General features: G+C 39.1%; 1 protein-coding gene across 2 annotated transcripts in view; it reads left to right on the top strand.

The window, feature by feature from the left end:
• The window catches only part of PUDP (pseudouridine 5'-phosphatase), a 77,446-nt gene that overhangs the window by 13,465 nt on the left and 46,424 nt on the right, over positions 1-17,557 (top strand). For both annotated transcript variants that reach the window (XR_004080890.2, XM_005151422.4), the window contains exon 2: positions 17,025-17,243. Coding sequence is in view for 1 of the 2 variants with exons in the window: in XM_005151422.4 (XP_005151479.1) it covers positions 17,025-17,243 (219 nt within the window). In the remaining variant the exon portion in view is untranslated. The remainder of the gene's footprint in view (positions 1-17,024; positions 17,244-17,557) is intronic.

Genomic DNA, 17,557 nt, shown 5'->3' with positions numbered 1-17,557 from the left:
GGTTACCCTGCTCTTGCAGGGGGGTTGGACTAGATGATCTTTTGAGGTCCCTGGGATTCTGTGATTACCATTAAAGTTTTAAAGTTGTAGAAAATACAAGTTCATAACAGAAATTGTGACAGGCAAATGTCCTTTTAGCGGTACAGCCGTGAACTGTGTCAACGCAACACAAGGAAAAAGCCTCCAACCTTGTTGCTTATGACAAGCTCAGTGACTAAAGCTGCCTTTTATATTTTAGAGCACAGGTTGTAACCATGTTCAGCAGTGTTCAGCTCTGTTTTCTTTGATTGTAATGTTTCATGCAATTGGATTCTTACATTAATAGTCAGATTTGCTCTTCAGACAACAGAAAAAAAGGTATTTCAGCTTGTTGATGGAATACCGTATTTGCATTTTTAGTTTTCAATGTCTTTGAAAACTGCTGTCCAAAGGCTATTAGAAAGATGCAGTCTGTGGTGTGTTTGCTTCTTCTTAGAAGAGAAAGGCCTTTGGTGACCAGCTGTTTTGGTATTATTGCAATTTGTAACCTTTTAATTATTTTTTTTCCTTACATTTAGGAAATGCTTAAGTTACTCTGTTTAACTGGATATGCAGCTTTAACTATACACCTAGGATATGCTGGTTCTTCTAACAATTTCAAAACATAATAGGCCAAAATTTATAGCCATAGGATTTCATCTGTTTGTCTAAACATCAATCAAGTTCCAGTGGCGCAGTTCAGTATATTCAGCAAACAAAGCAGATGCTTTTTATTTTGCTGATTGTAAGCTTGAGTTCAGAACAAGCAAAAGGAAATTACCAGAATGGGGTCAGGGACGATAGCTGAAGATAGTATTGAAGAGTATCTCTTACAAATGCAGCTTTTTCAGAGTAGTTTCATATTCAGGTGTAACTTCTGCTTCATTCTGCTTCATTCTACATTTTTGTGCATCATATCTGTTTGGATAATGCTGAATACAGCTGTTAATAATTATTTTCATAGTTACCATATATAGTTGCATAAGTGATGCTTACATTAATTGTTTCTACCTGTTATTTTTTGCCACACCTTGTTACGTGTTAATCAGACTGATTTTTTTTCCTAATTTCCTTAAACTTCTTGCCCCTTTCTAACTGTGAAGCCACCTGCAATGCACTTTCAAAAACAATGAGTGTTAGCAAGTTGTTGCTATGAAGCAAAGAAATTACTTTTTTTAATCTGATTTCAGGTTAGTAACTGTTGAATTGGAATGTGTACCTTATCTAATGCATTTATTCAGAAACTGTGAGCTTCATTGTTTCTTGCTTGTACTGTTATGACTTAATTGATTTCAGTAGATTTGTACCTAATTCTGGTAGAGACAGAAAGGCTACTAGATTTTTGTTGTTTTCTCTTCTTTAGTTTTTGGATGGAGGGAAGGAATTATAGAATCAACAAGGTTGGAAAGGACCTTTAAATTCATTAATTCCAACTTTTATCCCAGGACTGGCAAGTCCTCCACTGAACTGTGTCACTAAGGGCCTCACTGATACGTTTTTTGAACACTTCCAGGAGTGGTGATTCCACCACTTCCCTGAGCAGCCTGTTCCAATGCCTGACCACCCTTTCAGTGAAGAAATTTTTCCTAATATCCAGTCTAAACCTTGCCTTGAGCCTGTTACCTCTTGTCCTATCACTGCCTACTAGGGAAAAGAGACCAGCCACCTCTTCTCTCCATCCTCCTTTCAGTTAGAGAGTGGTAAGGTCCCCACTGCACCTTCTCTTCTTCAGACTAAACAGCTCCAGTGCCCTCAGTCCTTCCTCTTCAGATGTGCTCCAGGCCCTTCAACAGCTTCACTGGCTTTCTCTGAACCTGCTCCAGCAACTCAATATCTCTCCTGTAGTGAAGGCCCAGACAGTGAGTATTTGAAGTGTGGACTCACCAGTGCCAAATACAGGGGGATTCTTACTTCCCTAGTCTTGCTGGCCACACTGTTTTTAATGCAGAAATAAAGAAAAAAATCTCTTCATATGATTATTGGGCATCTGTTTTACCAGCCTGTCTTTTGCAAACACTTGTTGCAGTAGGACTAAGGACACTACAGCAAACTCCTGTGTCAAGCTAATTAAATTCCATCTGCGGGAGAGTGAAGCTGCTTGCGTCTCAAGATGTAAACCTTGACCTTGGCTCCCAGGACTGAGGTAGAAGGAAAGAAAGATTGAGTGAAACTGGAATGACTCCTAGTTTGGTTCCCAGTATGTGTTTTTACTTCTAGCACATTAATCGTATGGAAGAATGAAATGATGGTCTGAATTTTCTTGCAGTCTTTGAGTCTCTGAATATGTATTTTTTTATTTTGTTTACTAGTTTACACAGCAGTATTTCATGTAACTCTTAAGCTGTTACACGCAAAACAGAGTCATAACATAACATTTCCATTATGCCCAGAACCACTCTCTAGAAAAATAATATTCAGCCTCTCTCCTTTGAGATAGTTCAAAGTATGACATTAATAGATGCTGTCAGAGAGTCTTCTTCTAGCTTTCTATTTCTTCTCCTGTGAATTGGGTTCACTGACATGTTAGTGAGATTCTCTGTCTGAACCTGTTTGTAATCACTGTATTCTTCCAGAATTGTAGTGTGGGTAAGTTTTTATGTGTTTTTATAAAACATTGTTGGTACTGTTTTGTGATTTTTTTTTTTTCCATTTTAAACAAGAGATAGTTATAGTTTAGGTTAAGGGGATTTTTGCTAGTTTAGAATTTTCATAGTGTGCTAAAATACTACTAGCTCAGTTTGATCCCAACACATGACATGAGGTGAATCTGTGCTCAGTCACCTGCTCTCTGCCAGGAAATGCCACTCTTAGAAAAGCTTTCAAAGCTAAAATATTTTACTTGAAAGTTGGGATGGGTCCAGTACCTCCACCTCTAGGTACCTGATGTGTGCCAGATTTTTAAGTGTACTCTGTAGCACTTATAATTTTTGTGTGCAGGAGAGAGATTGATGCTTTTTTTTTCCACATGGAGGACCCTAGGGTGGTTTCAAACTGAGGTGATTTGAAACCCTTTCACAGGTATTTTACATCAAATGTTTAATTTTGAAGTGTCTCCTTTCCACGTCTTAAAGGAACTGTAGTTGGTGCTTCATATTTGCATTTGGTTTTCAGGCTTCCTAATCAGTCTGCATCTTCTCCATTAAGTAGAGACTTTGTATCATGGGAGTTAGAGATCTTGAGCAGATCACACAACTTTGTAGAACAATTTTTACAACAGAAGCCTAACTCAAAATATGCTGTGATAAGATTTACCAGTTAATAAAAACTACCATAATCTCTATTTGAAGTGTGATTGTGTATACTGTTAATACTAGGTAGATCACATATGCTGAGAGGCTAAAAATTTTCAGCAAAAATTCACATATGTACTTGGAGGATAAGTGTTCAGCAGCAGGACAGAAAATTACTCTGTAAATGCTTGCTAATTAAATAAAAGGAATTATATTAAGCAACTCTTACAGCATACTGAACTCTGTAAGTCACAGTTTATTAGAGAACCTTAATAAAAAGGTCTCATACTGATACAGTCTGACCACAGCTGAGCAGCAGACTGGCTTAATTTCCTGGGAATAGGAAAAGTTTCTTTTTCCATATGGGGGGCCTTCAGCGCACAGCATCTGCTGTTGAGGTGCTGGCATGCAATTGGTGTTTCAGCTCAGAACCAGAAAAGTATTGCGTATTGGTGGTGCTCTAAGCAACCTGGTCTAGTGAAAGATGTCCCTGCCTGTGGCAGTGGGGTTGGACTAGGTGATGATCCTTTCCAACCTAAACCATACTGTGATTTAGGTAACTGTCTTTCAGTGAATTCAATGGTGATAAGTTAAAAGCTTCTGTAGCCAACTATAAGGTTTTATTTCATTGTGCCTATTACAGGCAAGGTGATTATAGTCTAAACTAAACTACAGCCTTCCAGTAGTTCTGTGCTTTGCCCATGGTGTTAGGAAACAAAAGGAGCTCATGTACTCTCTGTTGTGACAGTCCACTAACTTCAAGTGGTCTTGCTCCTCCGAGCTGTGGGCTGTTTGACCTATGAGTTCATTAGGACTTGCTTCCAGCCTAAGTCTGGTAGCAAGGACAGCTCTCACTGTCACCATGGGAGGTTTTTCTGTGAGAACAGCCCTCTACTGTGATCCTCAGCCTCATGTGGGAGGTAAGGGCTGAGGTCATGCAACTTCAGAGAAGCCTGTGGCTTGCCCGCATGGAAGTCCACACTTATGTGATGTTGTAAGTCCCTTAAATTGATACCTATACCAAGGTTTTGGGGTTTCATCTAGTTTTCCAACAAATGGTGATTGCAGCTCATAAACCATGATTTTCTTTTTGCTCTATCACACTTGCTTCATGAATCTCAAAAGTCTGATTTTTTTTTTCGTATTTTAGGTTCTAGTTAGGATTAGGTGTTCTTGGTATAGAGCTATTAAAGAGACACTGTGATTAGGTCTTGGAGTATTTCTGACATTTTCCTCTCGATGTAGATGGCCAGCCATGATGAAATGTCCTCTTGGAAAATCAAGTGCATCAACAGTGTTTGGTTTTCTCCTCTTAGTGTTAGAACCACAGAGAAATGACTCCATCAGCAGATTTACTTCAAAAATTTTAGGCACTCTTGAGTGGGAGGAAGAGGTTAGCTTTATTAATCTGTAGTTCTTTGCTCTTCCTTTGTGGTAGTATGTTTGACACATTGCTGCAATTAAGTTTAGAACATAGTCTAATGCCACACTTGAAAAATAATGTTTTTCTTTTCTATTAAAGTCACTCTATCTTCTGTAATGTTTCCACTGTTGTGGAAGCTGACTTTTTGGACAGTATCACAGGAAGTGATTTAGAAAAATGTAATACTGAAAGGCAAAGAACTTGAATTTGCAACTCACCTGAGTATTTGCATATATATAGAGAGAGAGAGAGATAAAGAGTCTCCTGGGCTAGCAAAAACTTTGAGAATAAAAAAAATATATATATTAGAAGAGAACTGTGGTGTCTTGAAGAGTATTTATTTTATATTTGGTCTCATTTTGTTGGTGTTTTTTTTGAGGGAGGAGTAAAGTTTTCTGACTTCCCCCTCCCCCCCCCTTTAACTGTTCTTCTTGCTACTGTTGCTGCTTTAGGTTGTGGGTTAAAAAGAGCAGCTCTGGCGAGTCTATTCAGGGAAGGTCATGTTTCTTAGAGCTCTTCCTGAAGAAAAGCCCATCTTTGTATTGGGTTTGCATAGCCAGGTTTGGGGGTGGGGGGAAGGGAGGGAGGGAGCTGCAGATGTGGCTTCTGTGAGAAGCTGCTGGAAGCTTCCACTGTGTCCAACAGAGCCAAGACCAGCCTGCTCAAAGACAGACTCACTGGCTAAGGCTGAGCCCATCAGGAATGGTGGTAGTGCCTTGGTCATAACATATTTAAGAAGGGCAGAAAAAACCCTGTGCACAGTAGCAACTACCAGACAGAGAGGGGAGTGAGAATATGTGAAAACTGCCCTGCAGACACACAGGTCAGTGCAGGAGGAGAGCAGGTGCTCCATTCTCCAGAAGAGATTACCCTACAGCCTGTAGTACAGACCATGGTGAGGCAGGCTGTGCCCCTGGAGCCTATGGGGGTCCACAGTGGAGCAGATCTCCACCTGCAGCCCATGGAGGACCTTGTGCCAGAGCAGGGGGATGCCCGATTGAGGCTGTGACCCCATGGGAAACCCATGCTGGTGCAGGCACCTGGCAGGACCTGTGACCCTGTGGAGAGAGGAGCCCTTGCTGGGGCTGGTTTGCTGCAGAACTTGTGAGCTGTGGGTGACCCACAATGGAGCAGGCTGTTCCTGAAGGACTGTACCCCATGGGAGGGACCCACACTGCAGCAGTTCATGAAGAACTGTGTGAAGGACTCATGCTGGAGAAGTTCATGGAGGACTATCTGCTATGGGAAGGACCCCACACTGGAGCAGGGAATGTCCTCCCTGTGAGGAGGAAAGAGTGGCAGAGACAATGTGGAATAAACTGACCACAATCCCCATCACACTGTACTGTTGGCGGCTTGAAAGAGAATTTGGGAGTAGATTTAAGCCTAGGAATAAGGGAGGGATGGGAAGAAGGTGTTTTAAGATTTAGTATTTATTTCTCATTATGCTACACTGATTTGATTGGTAATAAATTAATTTCCACAAGTTGAGTCTTTTCTGCCTGTGAAAGTAATATGTGAGTGATCTTTCCCTGCCCTTATTTTGACCCAGGGGCTTTTAGTTACATATTCTCTCCCCATCCAGCTGAAGAGGGGTGTGATAGAGCAGCTTTAGTGGGCACCTGGTGTTCAGCCAGGGTCAACCTATCACAAACTTACTAAGAATATGTATTTGGTTATTTTTTAGCTGACTTGGATAACATAGTGACCCTTTTGGTTTCATCTGCCTTGTGTAGTTCTTTCCAAGTGCCTTGAAACATCTAATTTCAAAACAACTTTTCAAGCATTGTTTTGCATTCCTCAGGTCAGTGAACTGCTGCTATGAGTTCTCAGGAATGTATCAAAAAAAAAAGAGATACTCCCTTGGTGAAGGACTAACTTGTGAATGTGCTATTAATTGTTCCTTTGGATGAGAGCATTCCTTGTACAAATGCTGTTGCCTTGTTAACAGTAGCTTGTATGCTAATGATAGTGTAACTGTTACCTGACTTGGGCCTTGTTGTACACATACTGAGAAGCTGTGTCTGTTAGCCTTATGTTTGTAATATAAGCCCAACAAGCAGGATTGTGTAGGCACCATATTTGCATAGGTCTGTTTTTAATGGTTAAGGGCCTGCGCAAATGTCTAACAAAGTGTGTCGGGCAGTTTCTGTGAATAAACAGCTTTTCTATTTTTAAACTAGTGAGATGCTGTTGCAAAGTTGATATTTAATAAGTACAGTTTTAGAATGTTTTGAATTAAGTCATATATAGTAGAAAGATGGAATCCCTCATGCTCTGAAATTGAAATATGAGCTTCTCTTTACTTTTTCATGTGCTATTTTGTATTGATGGTGGAGTATTTGTTTACCGCTTCACATCAGAATGTTTGCATGGTTTATTTGTGAACTGTTTCTTCCCTGCCACATTAAAAAGAAGGATACAGTGCATATGTGAATACAAGATAGCACTAAGATATGCCTGCTGTATTAATGTAAACTAAAATCCTTTTGAATTTGTTGAGAAGCTTCTTCCCTTCCCCATAGAAGTAAAATGTTTTGTGCATATAAAATGAGAAATTGGCTTGCTCTAGCTGCCATTGAAGAATTCTCACAGTAATATAAGACCAGAGGGGAAAATAGGTGATACTCATTTGGGAACAGTTCTATGCAGCTATTACATTTGGAGCACCAAATTTACTTTCTTTTTAAGCCTGTTAGCAATAACTGGAATTCATGGCAGGAATTCTCATATCAGAGAAAGGCAAACGGATTGGCAGAACTTTAAACAAGTTAGCCAGTGGCAGTGTGCTTCTCTGGACTTAGTGAAGTAATCATCATGTAGCATACTCATATATCTTGGGAGTGTATGTATGTTAATATACTAGTACAACAGAAAAAAATTAAATAGAATAGCAAAAATTAAAACTCCATAACAGATTTCTACCTGCTCCCTGCTAAAATGAATAATGGATCATTTCAGTGAATTTTTCTAAGTGTTAATCAAAAATATAATTATTTGCAAATCATTACTCAAATTTGAAGTAGTAATTTTAATTTTTAGCAATTATAGAGTAGGTGGTTTTGTTTTTTTTTTTCTTTATGTTTAGAATTTATGGTTTATCAATCACATAAAGTGGTTTATTGGATAACCTGCTCTTTATAACTAGCATATGATTTTGTGCTTCCTATTTATTTTAATAGAGGCTTTACCTTCATTTAACTTCTAGGTAACAGTAGGGTGAGTTTAAGTGATACTGTTCATGAGAGTAGATCAGTTGAAAGGTACAAGACATGAATACTGCAGCAGCATTTCTTTTGGTTTGCTGGGGCCGATTTCATTTAGGTTCAGTCTGCCTGGTTGGGTACATCAGCACTGCATGCCTTGAAATTCAGGCATGTCTCAAATATTTTGGTTCAGCATGCATAAAAGCAGTGCTTTTTTTTTTCCTCCTGTGACAGTGACTGAAGTGGGTGTCTTTTTGTAGTGTGATAACTTCTGATTTAGGATTTTTTTTTGTTTGTTTGTTTGTTTTTTATAAGCAAGTTAATTTGGAAGAAATGGGGTGAATACTACAGCTAAGAATAGGACATTCCTATTCTTCATCTCCTCATGTGCCTTCTTTGATAAGGGGTTTGAGCCAACCTCCATTTAATAAGCCTTTAGGTTAACGGGCTTCAGGTTGCTTTGTATACATGGGCTAGCACTCATCTGAGTTTTATTCTTTTTATTCTTTAAAAGACAGCCTTTTGCCTTTAAAACAGAATACTATATGTGCAGTATATACATCTATATATATAAATACATATTTATATGCTTTATATATACAAGCATATAAATTATATGCGTGTGTCTATATTTATATAACTACCATAAAAAAAAATCTCATGGAATGTTAGAGAAGTGGGCTCAGGCCCTTATAGGGTAGATTGAGAGGCTAAGTCTCATTTTCTGGACTAGTGCTGTAACACCTAGGCTGTTGTGCAGAAAATGATTTTTGCTGCCTACCTTCCTCATCCCCACTCTTGCTAAGCTGCTGTAAGTGATTTTGAGGTCAGATGTTAAGCTGATTTTATTTTCTTTTTCCCCTCCTCCTAGCCATAATAGGTAACTGTGCTCATGCATTTTTAAACTAGTTTTCACAGTGTGAAGGTGTGAATGGAAGGGTGTTGGGAGGGAACTAGAAGACTGACCTTTTGCCACAAATTCCCAGTTGTTTACTAAAGATTGTTTATTAAAAAAAATTCAAATTCTCCTTTTTTTTCTGGTCATTTTGTTAACTGAGGAGCCTTCAGCTGTAATTCTTTAGTGCTTCTGGGTGATTTAAACTAGTTTTTTCCATCTCAGACCTGTTCCAGTGACAGTCACATAGTTGATAGTCTTTTGCATTTCTTATACTGGTTTTGTCTGTCTTGTTTGGCTGCTGAGATCACAAGGGGAAAGTCTCTGAAAGAAACGGTAAGGATACAAAAAGAATGCACCATGCTTTATTCAGTGGTATAGGCTATTGCTCCCTCAGTAATTGGTTTTTATAACACTGTTGTATTTTTATATTTCAGTAGTTTGTCATAATGTGGTTTTTTTGTGGTTTTTTTTTTTTTTGATACAGAGCTGTAATTGATAAACAGTAGACAGTAATACTTTAATTTTTTCTTTGGATTGAAAAGATGTTCCTTGTTCTACTCTGTTTGCTTTTCAGAAGCTGTTGGGGTTGTGAATGCTCCATCCCTGGCAGTGTTCAAGGCCAGGGCCTTGAAGTGATATGGTTTAGTGTGAGGTATCCCTGCCCGTGGCAGGGGAGTTGGAACTAGATGATCTTAAGGTCTTTTCCACCCCTACTATTCTATGATTCTATGATTCTTCTCAGCTTACCAAAATCACTAGCAGATCTTAAAAATTTCTGAATAGTTATGTAGGTTTTATTTTGGCACTGCTGTTTCCTAAACTTTGTGATAGTCCACATATGGAAATGTGGTGAATGTGTCACTGATACTCATATCCTCAGTTGTATGAATATTTCAAGAATTGGTTCATTTGTGTAATGAAACAAGCAAAGAGCATGTACTGCCTGTGAGAACAGGGGTGGTAGAGTGGCAGGCTTGGTTAATATATCTGTAGTGCAGAGACTTACTGTGGTATCCATTCCCTGGCTTGCATGCAGTGCTTCAGCATTTGTTATACTCCTCAGTCTCACAGACAGCACAAGTGGTCAGTGAACTGATCAGCCATGGCTTTTGTATGCTGGAGAAAGGGACGAGAACTATGAGTTCATGATTTTGCCAATGCTGATGTATGTGGTCATGAGAACCACTGACTGAGTTCTACATGTGATACACAAGACTTGACAAAGTTAGTCTTTCTGGTGGGAAATCACTGTTACTGTGGTTTTGTCATTACTGTGTTTAAATCCTTTGTTTTTTAACACTGGTTGATATAATGGACGAATAAACACACAAAGGTGTGTATTACATTTAAATCTGGAAATGAGAAAAATTGAAAATGTGATATGATTACTGTAATTCCATGAGTAGAGGAAGTGTCCCCTACTTTGTGGAATGTTGATTGTTTCCAGCTTTTCAACATTTGCATAGATTTGTTTGCAAGTTAAAACTTTATACTGTGCTAAATGCCACTATTGAGTAGCAAAAACAAAAGCAAAATTTCCATTTCCAATTATAAAACAAATTCTGGTTTATAATTATATTTATCTCCTGTACCCCACGTAAGCATTTCAGTAATTTGTATGGCATCTCACATTACTGCATATCGTAAAGAGATTAAGGAATATTATGAAAGACTGATAGGAAAGCAGAATCATAATCAACTGTGTGTTCAGTCAGTATTGATGGTGGCAAACTCTAGTAAGATTTTCTCAAATCTTGGTATAAAATCTTGGTGAAAATGACTAATTGTGTCTGAATTTGGCTAAATTGATTACTGAAGATGATTCTGTTTTACACATGGACAGAAATCTGCCTTACAGGTATGGACACAATAAAGCTATTGCTTGAAGTAAAATTCTTCCCTTTAACCATTTCTCTGTCTTTATCAAATAATTATCTTAGGTGTCCAGGATCTGATTTTGACTTACTGGATTATACTGAATGTACACAATTACAGTTCTGTTTAGATTCCTAGCAGAAGGATAAATCAGACGTATATTTCATCTGGCATGCTTGATGCAAAGATGAAATGGGTTATTCAAAGAAGAACTCAGAACTACTGATTTAGATGAGCTATAGCTGAGCTTTCATGCCTACTAATCCCATCTTCTTGATTAACTATTTTAGAATTACAATAACATAATTTTAATAAATTCAGGACTTTAATAAATTCATAATTTTAATAAATTTAGGTCTCCTCAAAAAATCAACTTCCATATTCATGAACCATAATCTTCTGTTTTAAGATGTCTTTATATGTAAGTAAGTGATTGATAAATCTGAAGTTTAGATGCTACCTTGATGCTTGCTGTACCCCCAACCTAGGTATATCTGCACATTAATTCTGATTCTGCAGTGATTTCAGCAGATCATACACTCCAGTTGTGCATTGTGGTCTGATGCCAAGTGACCTGTAGGTTTTTCTGAATATACCTCAGCATATTTTTGTGCTAGATCACAAATTGAGTAATCCAGTGCCTCTGTCATTCTTGTCACTTTATTTGTATTTATTGTGGCTGGCTTTTGCACACTGTAAACAGCACTAGTGGAGTTGACTGTGCTTTTTATATAGAAGAAGGGTTGTTATAAAAATGACTAGAAGATGATATGTGGCTAGGGAATAAATATTACTCATTCCCAATGAAATGTAGTGAGTGGATGGACAGTATGTTGTGATGATTATATCCATGTGAAAGATACATCAAGGGCCTAGAGCTAGAAAGATGAAGAATATTTTAGAAGGCAGAAAAGAATAAAGCTGAGATTATACATTTACTGCAAATTTCAGGAGCTAAGAAGTCTTGCTCTTCCGTCCTTGTTAGAACAGGCCACTGCTCGGTATGTGTCCTATTGTGTTCTCAGCTTGTGTTCCTGATGGGAGCTAGCAGCTGGGGCTGGATTCACTTGCAGAAATGTATGTATTTATTAGCACTTGGGATGCAGTAGGGCATCTGGCTGCTTGTGCAGTAAGGTGTAATTCTTGCCCCTATTACTGTTTTTAATATCAGCCGTATGTGGGTATCTTGGACATACCAGGGTGTCTAAAGTACCGGTAGGTGCCTGTAATTATGTGCTTGAATTGAGCTTCTAATTCCTCTTGCTTGTTTCCTTTCACTGGTGTGTTATGTTTACGTGTGTGCATTAGATTTAATTTCTTCTTGTATTGCGGGTTTATAGTAGTTTGAAATTACAATTTGTTGCTCCAGTTAAATTCTGATCAATCAGGTGTGTTCTATTTCTTGTCACAATGGCAAAAGGCTAGCCTACCTTGTATTTGTTAAGCACTTTTTTTAGATTTTTCTATTTCACTGGGAATAATAAGTCTTGAATTTGTATTATTATTTAGTATTTATTTACTGCTGTCTTATCATAAGGGGGACATACATATTTTCCTTTTTCTTCAGTCAAAAGGAACATATGTACTTATCAAGTATGCAGGAAATGCAGCTTTTTCAGCAGTAGTAGTCCCAGATTCCAACTGGACATTTTGAGGTCTGTATGTGTTTGTGTATTATTTGAATACTTGAATTATCCCCCACCCCCATTTTTCAGTTTTTATCCATGCACTGTAGTGAAACATGTCTATTTGAGGAAGTAAAACGTCTGTATCTATGCTTTTGTCATCCAATCATAAGAATTAATTTTTTTTTTCCTCAAGAATTACAAATACGTAGAATCTTACAAGAGGTCATGAATCTTGAAATAGTCGTAATTTTCATTGCGGTCATGTTGGTGTCCAGAGTCCAAATGATACAACTTCAGGCAGAGTGAAAGTGCTTGCTTTGAAAGAAAAGTTGGAGGTTTTGTAAGGCAATTCCTTTAATGGATAATTAATAAGCAGAGGGAAGGAAAGAAGGCTTTCTAACATCCTGCTTGTTTAAGTATTTATGTTGCTTTAAATACTTGAAGAGTAGGTGAGACTAACATACATTTGAATTAAATGTAGGCAGTGATCAGTTATGGTTTAGTTGGGTTTTGTTTATTTTACCTGTTGTTTGCTTGCTGTTTGTTGGGTTTTTTTTTCTCAGAACTGAGAAAAGTGAGTTCTGACCCGGTATGAATAGGATAGTCATAGAATCATAGAATAGTTTATCATCCAACCTGGCCTTCAACACCGCCAGGGATGGCGCATTCACAGCTTCCCTGGGCAACCTGTTCCAGTGCATCACCACCCTTACAGTAAAGAACTTCTTCCTTATATCCAATCTAAACTTCTCCTGTTTAAGTTTTAACTCGTTACCCCTTGTCCTATCACTACAGTCCCTAATGAAGAGTCCATCCCCAGCATCCCTATAGCCCCCTTTCGAATACTGGAAGGCTGCTATGAGTTCTCCATGCAGCCTTCTCTTCTGCAGTCTGAACGGCCCCAACTTTCTCAGCCTGTCTTCATACAGGAGGTGCTCCAGCCCCCTGATCATTCTCATGGCCCACCTCTGGACTTGTTCCAACAGTTCCATGTCCTTTTTATGTTGAGGACATCAGAACTGCACACAATAGTGCTCTTTAGTTTGCTAACTGCAGATTATCCTTGGGTACTCAATCTGGACATGGTTAAGCATTTCTCTAAGAACGAAAGAAAAGTTTGTTTGCAAGTCTGTTATGTGTTATTTAAAATGCAGGAGGCTGTTAAATTGAGTATCTTTAGCTATACGCATAAGTCTTTCAAACAGATTAACATGAAATTATCATAGACACCTACAGGAAAATTTTAATGTTCTACAATTACGCTCTGATTCTGTGTTTTGTTTCTGCGTAGCTTGCTATGTATTACTCAATAAAATGAGGATTAATTTTCAGTTTCAGTTTTAAACTTAGAGTAAGAATCTTATGTCCTTCAACTAGTGAGCCTGAGATACAGAAGAAAAATGAGTGTATCAGGAAAAAAAAAAAAGAGAACTGTGAAATTTTAAACACTATTCTTAATTTGCCTTTTCTGCTCACAGGGACTACCATCTACCAGTATCAAGCAAACTGGAGTATTTGTTTGCTTGTTTATTTTTTTTCCTTCCTGGTGTTAGCCAGCTTAACACCATTGAAAGCTCAGTTGCTTGTGTTTCTGCTGTGATACCTTTCCTGTGTGTTTAGGGGTCTCCAAGATCACAGAATCATAGAATAGTTAGAATTGGAAAGGACCTCAAGATCATCTAGTTCCAACCCCGCTGACATGGACAGGGACACCTCACACTAAACCATATCACCCAAGGCTTCATCCAACCTGGTCTTGAACACTGCCAAGGATGGAGCATTCACCACCTCCCTGGGCAACCCATTCCAGTACCTCACCACCCTAACAGGAAAGAATTTCTTCCTTATATCCAATCTAAACCTCTGCTGTTTAAGTTTCAACCCGTTACCCCTTGTCCTATCACTACAGTCCCTAATGAATAGTCCCTCACCAACATCCCTGTAGGCACCCTTCAGATACTGGAAGGCTGCTATGAGGTCTCCACGCAGCCTTCTCTTCTCCAGGCTGAACAGCTCCAACTTTCTCAGCCTGTCTTCATATGGGAGGTGCTCCAGTCCCCTGATCATCCTCATGGCCCTCCTCTGGACTTGTTCTAACAGTACCATGTCTTTTCTATGTTGAGGACACCAGAACTGCACACAATACTCCAAGTGAGGTCTCACGAGAGCAGAGTAGAGGGGCAGGATCACCTCCTTTGACCTGCTGGTCACGCTCCTCTTGATGCAGCCCAGGATACAGTTGGCCTTCTGGGCTGTGAGTGCACACTGCTGGCTCATGTTCATTTTCTCATTGACTAACACCCCCAAGTCCTTCTCCGCAGGACTACCATGAATTTCCTTTTTGCCCAACCTGTAGCTGTGCCTGGGATTGCTCCGACCCAGGTGCAGCACCTTGCACTTGGCATGGTTAAACTTCATGAAGTTGGCATCAGCCCACCTCACAAGTGTGTCAAGGTCCCTCTGAATGGCATTCCTTCCCTCTAGCGTATCAACAGAACCACACAGCTTGGTGTCATTGGCAAACTTGCTGAGGGCACACTCAATTCCATTGTCCATGTCAGCGACAAAGATATTAAACAAGACCGGTCCCAACACCGACCCCTGAGGGACACCACTTGTTACTGATCTCCAGCCAGACATTGAACCGTTGACCACAACCCTTTGAGTGCGACCATCCAGCCAGTTCTTTATCCACCGAGTGGTCCACCTATCAAATTGATGTCTCTCCAATTTAGAGATAAGGATGTCATGTCTCTTAACTTTTCTCAGTAAGTGTTGTTTTAGAAGCATTTGCAAAGAATAATAGAGATGCTATTACTTTTCATTTTTAAGCTAAGAGGGTTTTGAGAAACATATACTACCCTATTAAGCCATCCAGACAAGTGTGTTGAGTCCTTAGCTGATCGTTTGGCTCAATGTCCCTTCTAGTTGCTGAAGGGGAACATGAAAAAGAGTACTCTGGCAGGCAGCAGAGTGTGTCTTCTGCACTGCTCTGTGCTCACATGATGGTAGGTATGAGGATGGAAAACAGCCCCTATGTTTCCCATTTGATTTCACATCAGAATCATCTGCTGATCACAGGACAAGCAGATTACTGTGATTAAGCAGTAAGCATTTGTCAGACTGCAGGGAAGATATTTGCATATATTGTAGTCATGGGATCTGCTTTTCTTTTTTCAGTTGTCTTCATAGTATGTATGTTGAAGTTTAAATTCTTTTGCATACCTTTTATGTATTCAGAAAGTGAGGCAGTGTCTGCATTATTATCCCTATGAAAAATATTTTTACATGGCGAAGGACATGTTGATAAGTGAAGTCCCTAATTGCTCTAAATAAATCTCATAAGAGCAACTACTTTCTTTCCTTGATTGTGCCTTTCATTGTTAAAATGATAATAATAAACATAACTTTAGAGATACAGAAGGCAAAGACATGCATGAGAACTAAATTAAAGCATGGTTAACAGCAGTAACTGAAGTTTCAGAGGAAACTACTTGAAAGGATAAACAGATAGGTAGAAAAGCCACTGTTCAAGACTGTCATGGTTTGAGCATGTTTTGAGGTTGTTTTTGTTCAAGGTTTTTTCCAGCCAGGTGGAGGAGGGGAGGCCGGGAGGAAGGAGAGACAGGACACCTGGCCCAGGCTAGGCATGAGGTATTCCATACCATAGCACGTGATGCCCAGGATGCATACTGGGAAAGAGAGGGCTGGAGGAGTAGAGCACTGGAGGAAAATGAAGGAGGGAGCACATGGTGCTCGGCCAGGCAGGGTGGAGTGAGTTATGGGTCGGTGACTGGTGGGGTGTTGTATTCTTTTCACTTGCTGTTTGCTGTATCATTATTATTTGTAGTAGTAAATGGCAGTAGGGGTTTTGTGTTATGCCTTAGCAATTAAACCGTTCTTATCTCAATCCGTGGGGGCTACATTCTTTTGGATTCTCCTTCCTAAGTCTCCGGGAGTTGGGGGACTTGGTTTAAACCACGACAAAGACCTTTGATGAAATGAAGCCAAGAGTTGAAAGGAAATTTATTCTCTGTTTTAGTGGTAAATAAACCTTATTGACCTTCTTTTTTAAAGACAGGAAAGATTGTGTAAAAAAATAGTTTGAAAAGTAAAATTACCTTTGACCTTAAAGATGATAATTTCACAGGCAAAATTCAACCTGAATTTTTTTCTTGTGAGAAACCCCCTGGAAATAGAAGTGGGTGTGTTCTGCTTGAGTAATCACATGTAAATGCAGAGGTGCCAGCAGTACTATAAAAATGACTGTAGAGTCCTTGAAGGCACTTTGAAGCTTCCAGTCAAAGATACTCTTGAATAATTAAATCTTTGTTTTTAATTTACATGAAAAAACGTAATGACATCCTCCAAGTACTAGATTTCCATCCCTTCTATTATTTCTCATGCAAAGAACAGAGTATTTTAATTGAGATACTGCTGATAACCTGTACAGTAAAGAAAGGTGGTGAAAGAGCAGGTCCAGGTAGTTCTTTGTTCTTACCCTTTGTAACCTGTTCTTAATTCAGAAGTGACAGCTTGATAATCCTAGTGAGGCGATCTTAGAAGTCTGACCTCCCCTCTGCGAGTTAAGGGAGGCAGTTCTGTACACTTTGTTAGGCTCTCTGACTCCTGGCTGTTAGTTGTGTTCATTTATGTGAGCCTCCTTGTAAGACTGGCTGCTCATCTGGCTGTACCTGGTTTTAATCTTTTGGGGTTTGTTTTTTGTTTGTTTGGTTTTTTTGGCAGATACTGAGCGTCTCTATTCAGTAGTGTTCGAAGAGATCTGTGGGAGTTTTGGCAAGCCCTATACCTGGGATGTGAAATCCTTGGTCATGGGGAAAAAAGGCACAGAAGCGGCAGAGATTATTCGAGATGTTCTAGATCTTCCACTAACCAAAGAGGAGTTGTTACATGAAAGTAAAATTAAGCAGGAGAAGATATTCCATACTGCTGAATTGATGCCAGGTATGTTCTTTTTAATGAATTCTTTGCATGAATTCTGTTTTTTAAACCAGTTATTCTTTATAATTGTTGGTGGTGACTGTTTGATTCAGAAAATTAGTTTTCTCTGGCTATGAGAGAAGTACAAATACACTTTTAAATGTGCAGGCAAATGTATGAGCCAGTGCGTTCTTTCAGATGGGATTAATCTTGCCTAACCTGAACACTGAAATTTAAGCATGATGTCTGAGCCAGTTGTGTGTCAATGGAGAGGGAAGGTTTCTCAGGTTATCCTAAGGCAGATAAATTTCATCACCTCTGAAGATACATGCCATTAA

This window comes from Melopsittacus undulatus, chromosome 2 (genome assembly GCF_012275295.1).
Source record: "Melopsittacus undulatus isolate bMelUnd1 chromosome 2, bMelUnd1.mat.Z, whole genome shotgun sequence".
NCBI lineage: Eukaryota > Metazoa > Chordata > Aves > Psittaciformes > Psittaculidae > Melopsittacus > Melopsittacus undulatus.
This window is presented reverse-complemented; position numbering and strand designations above follow the sequence as displayed.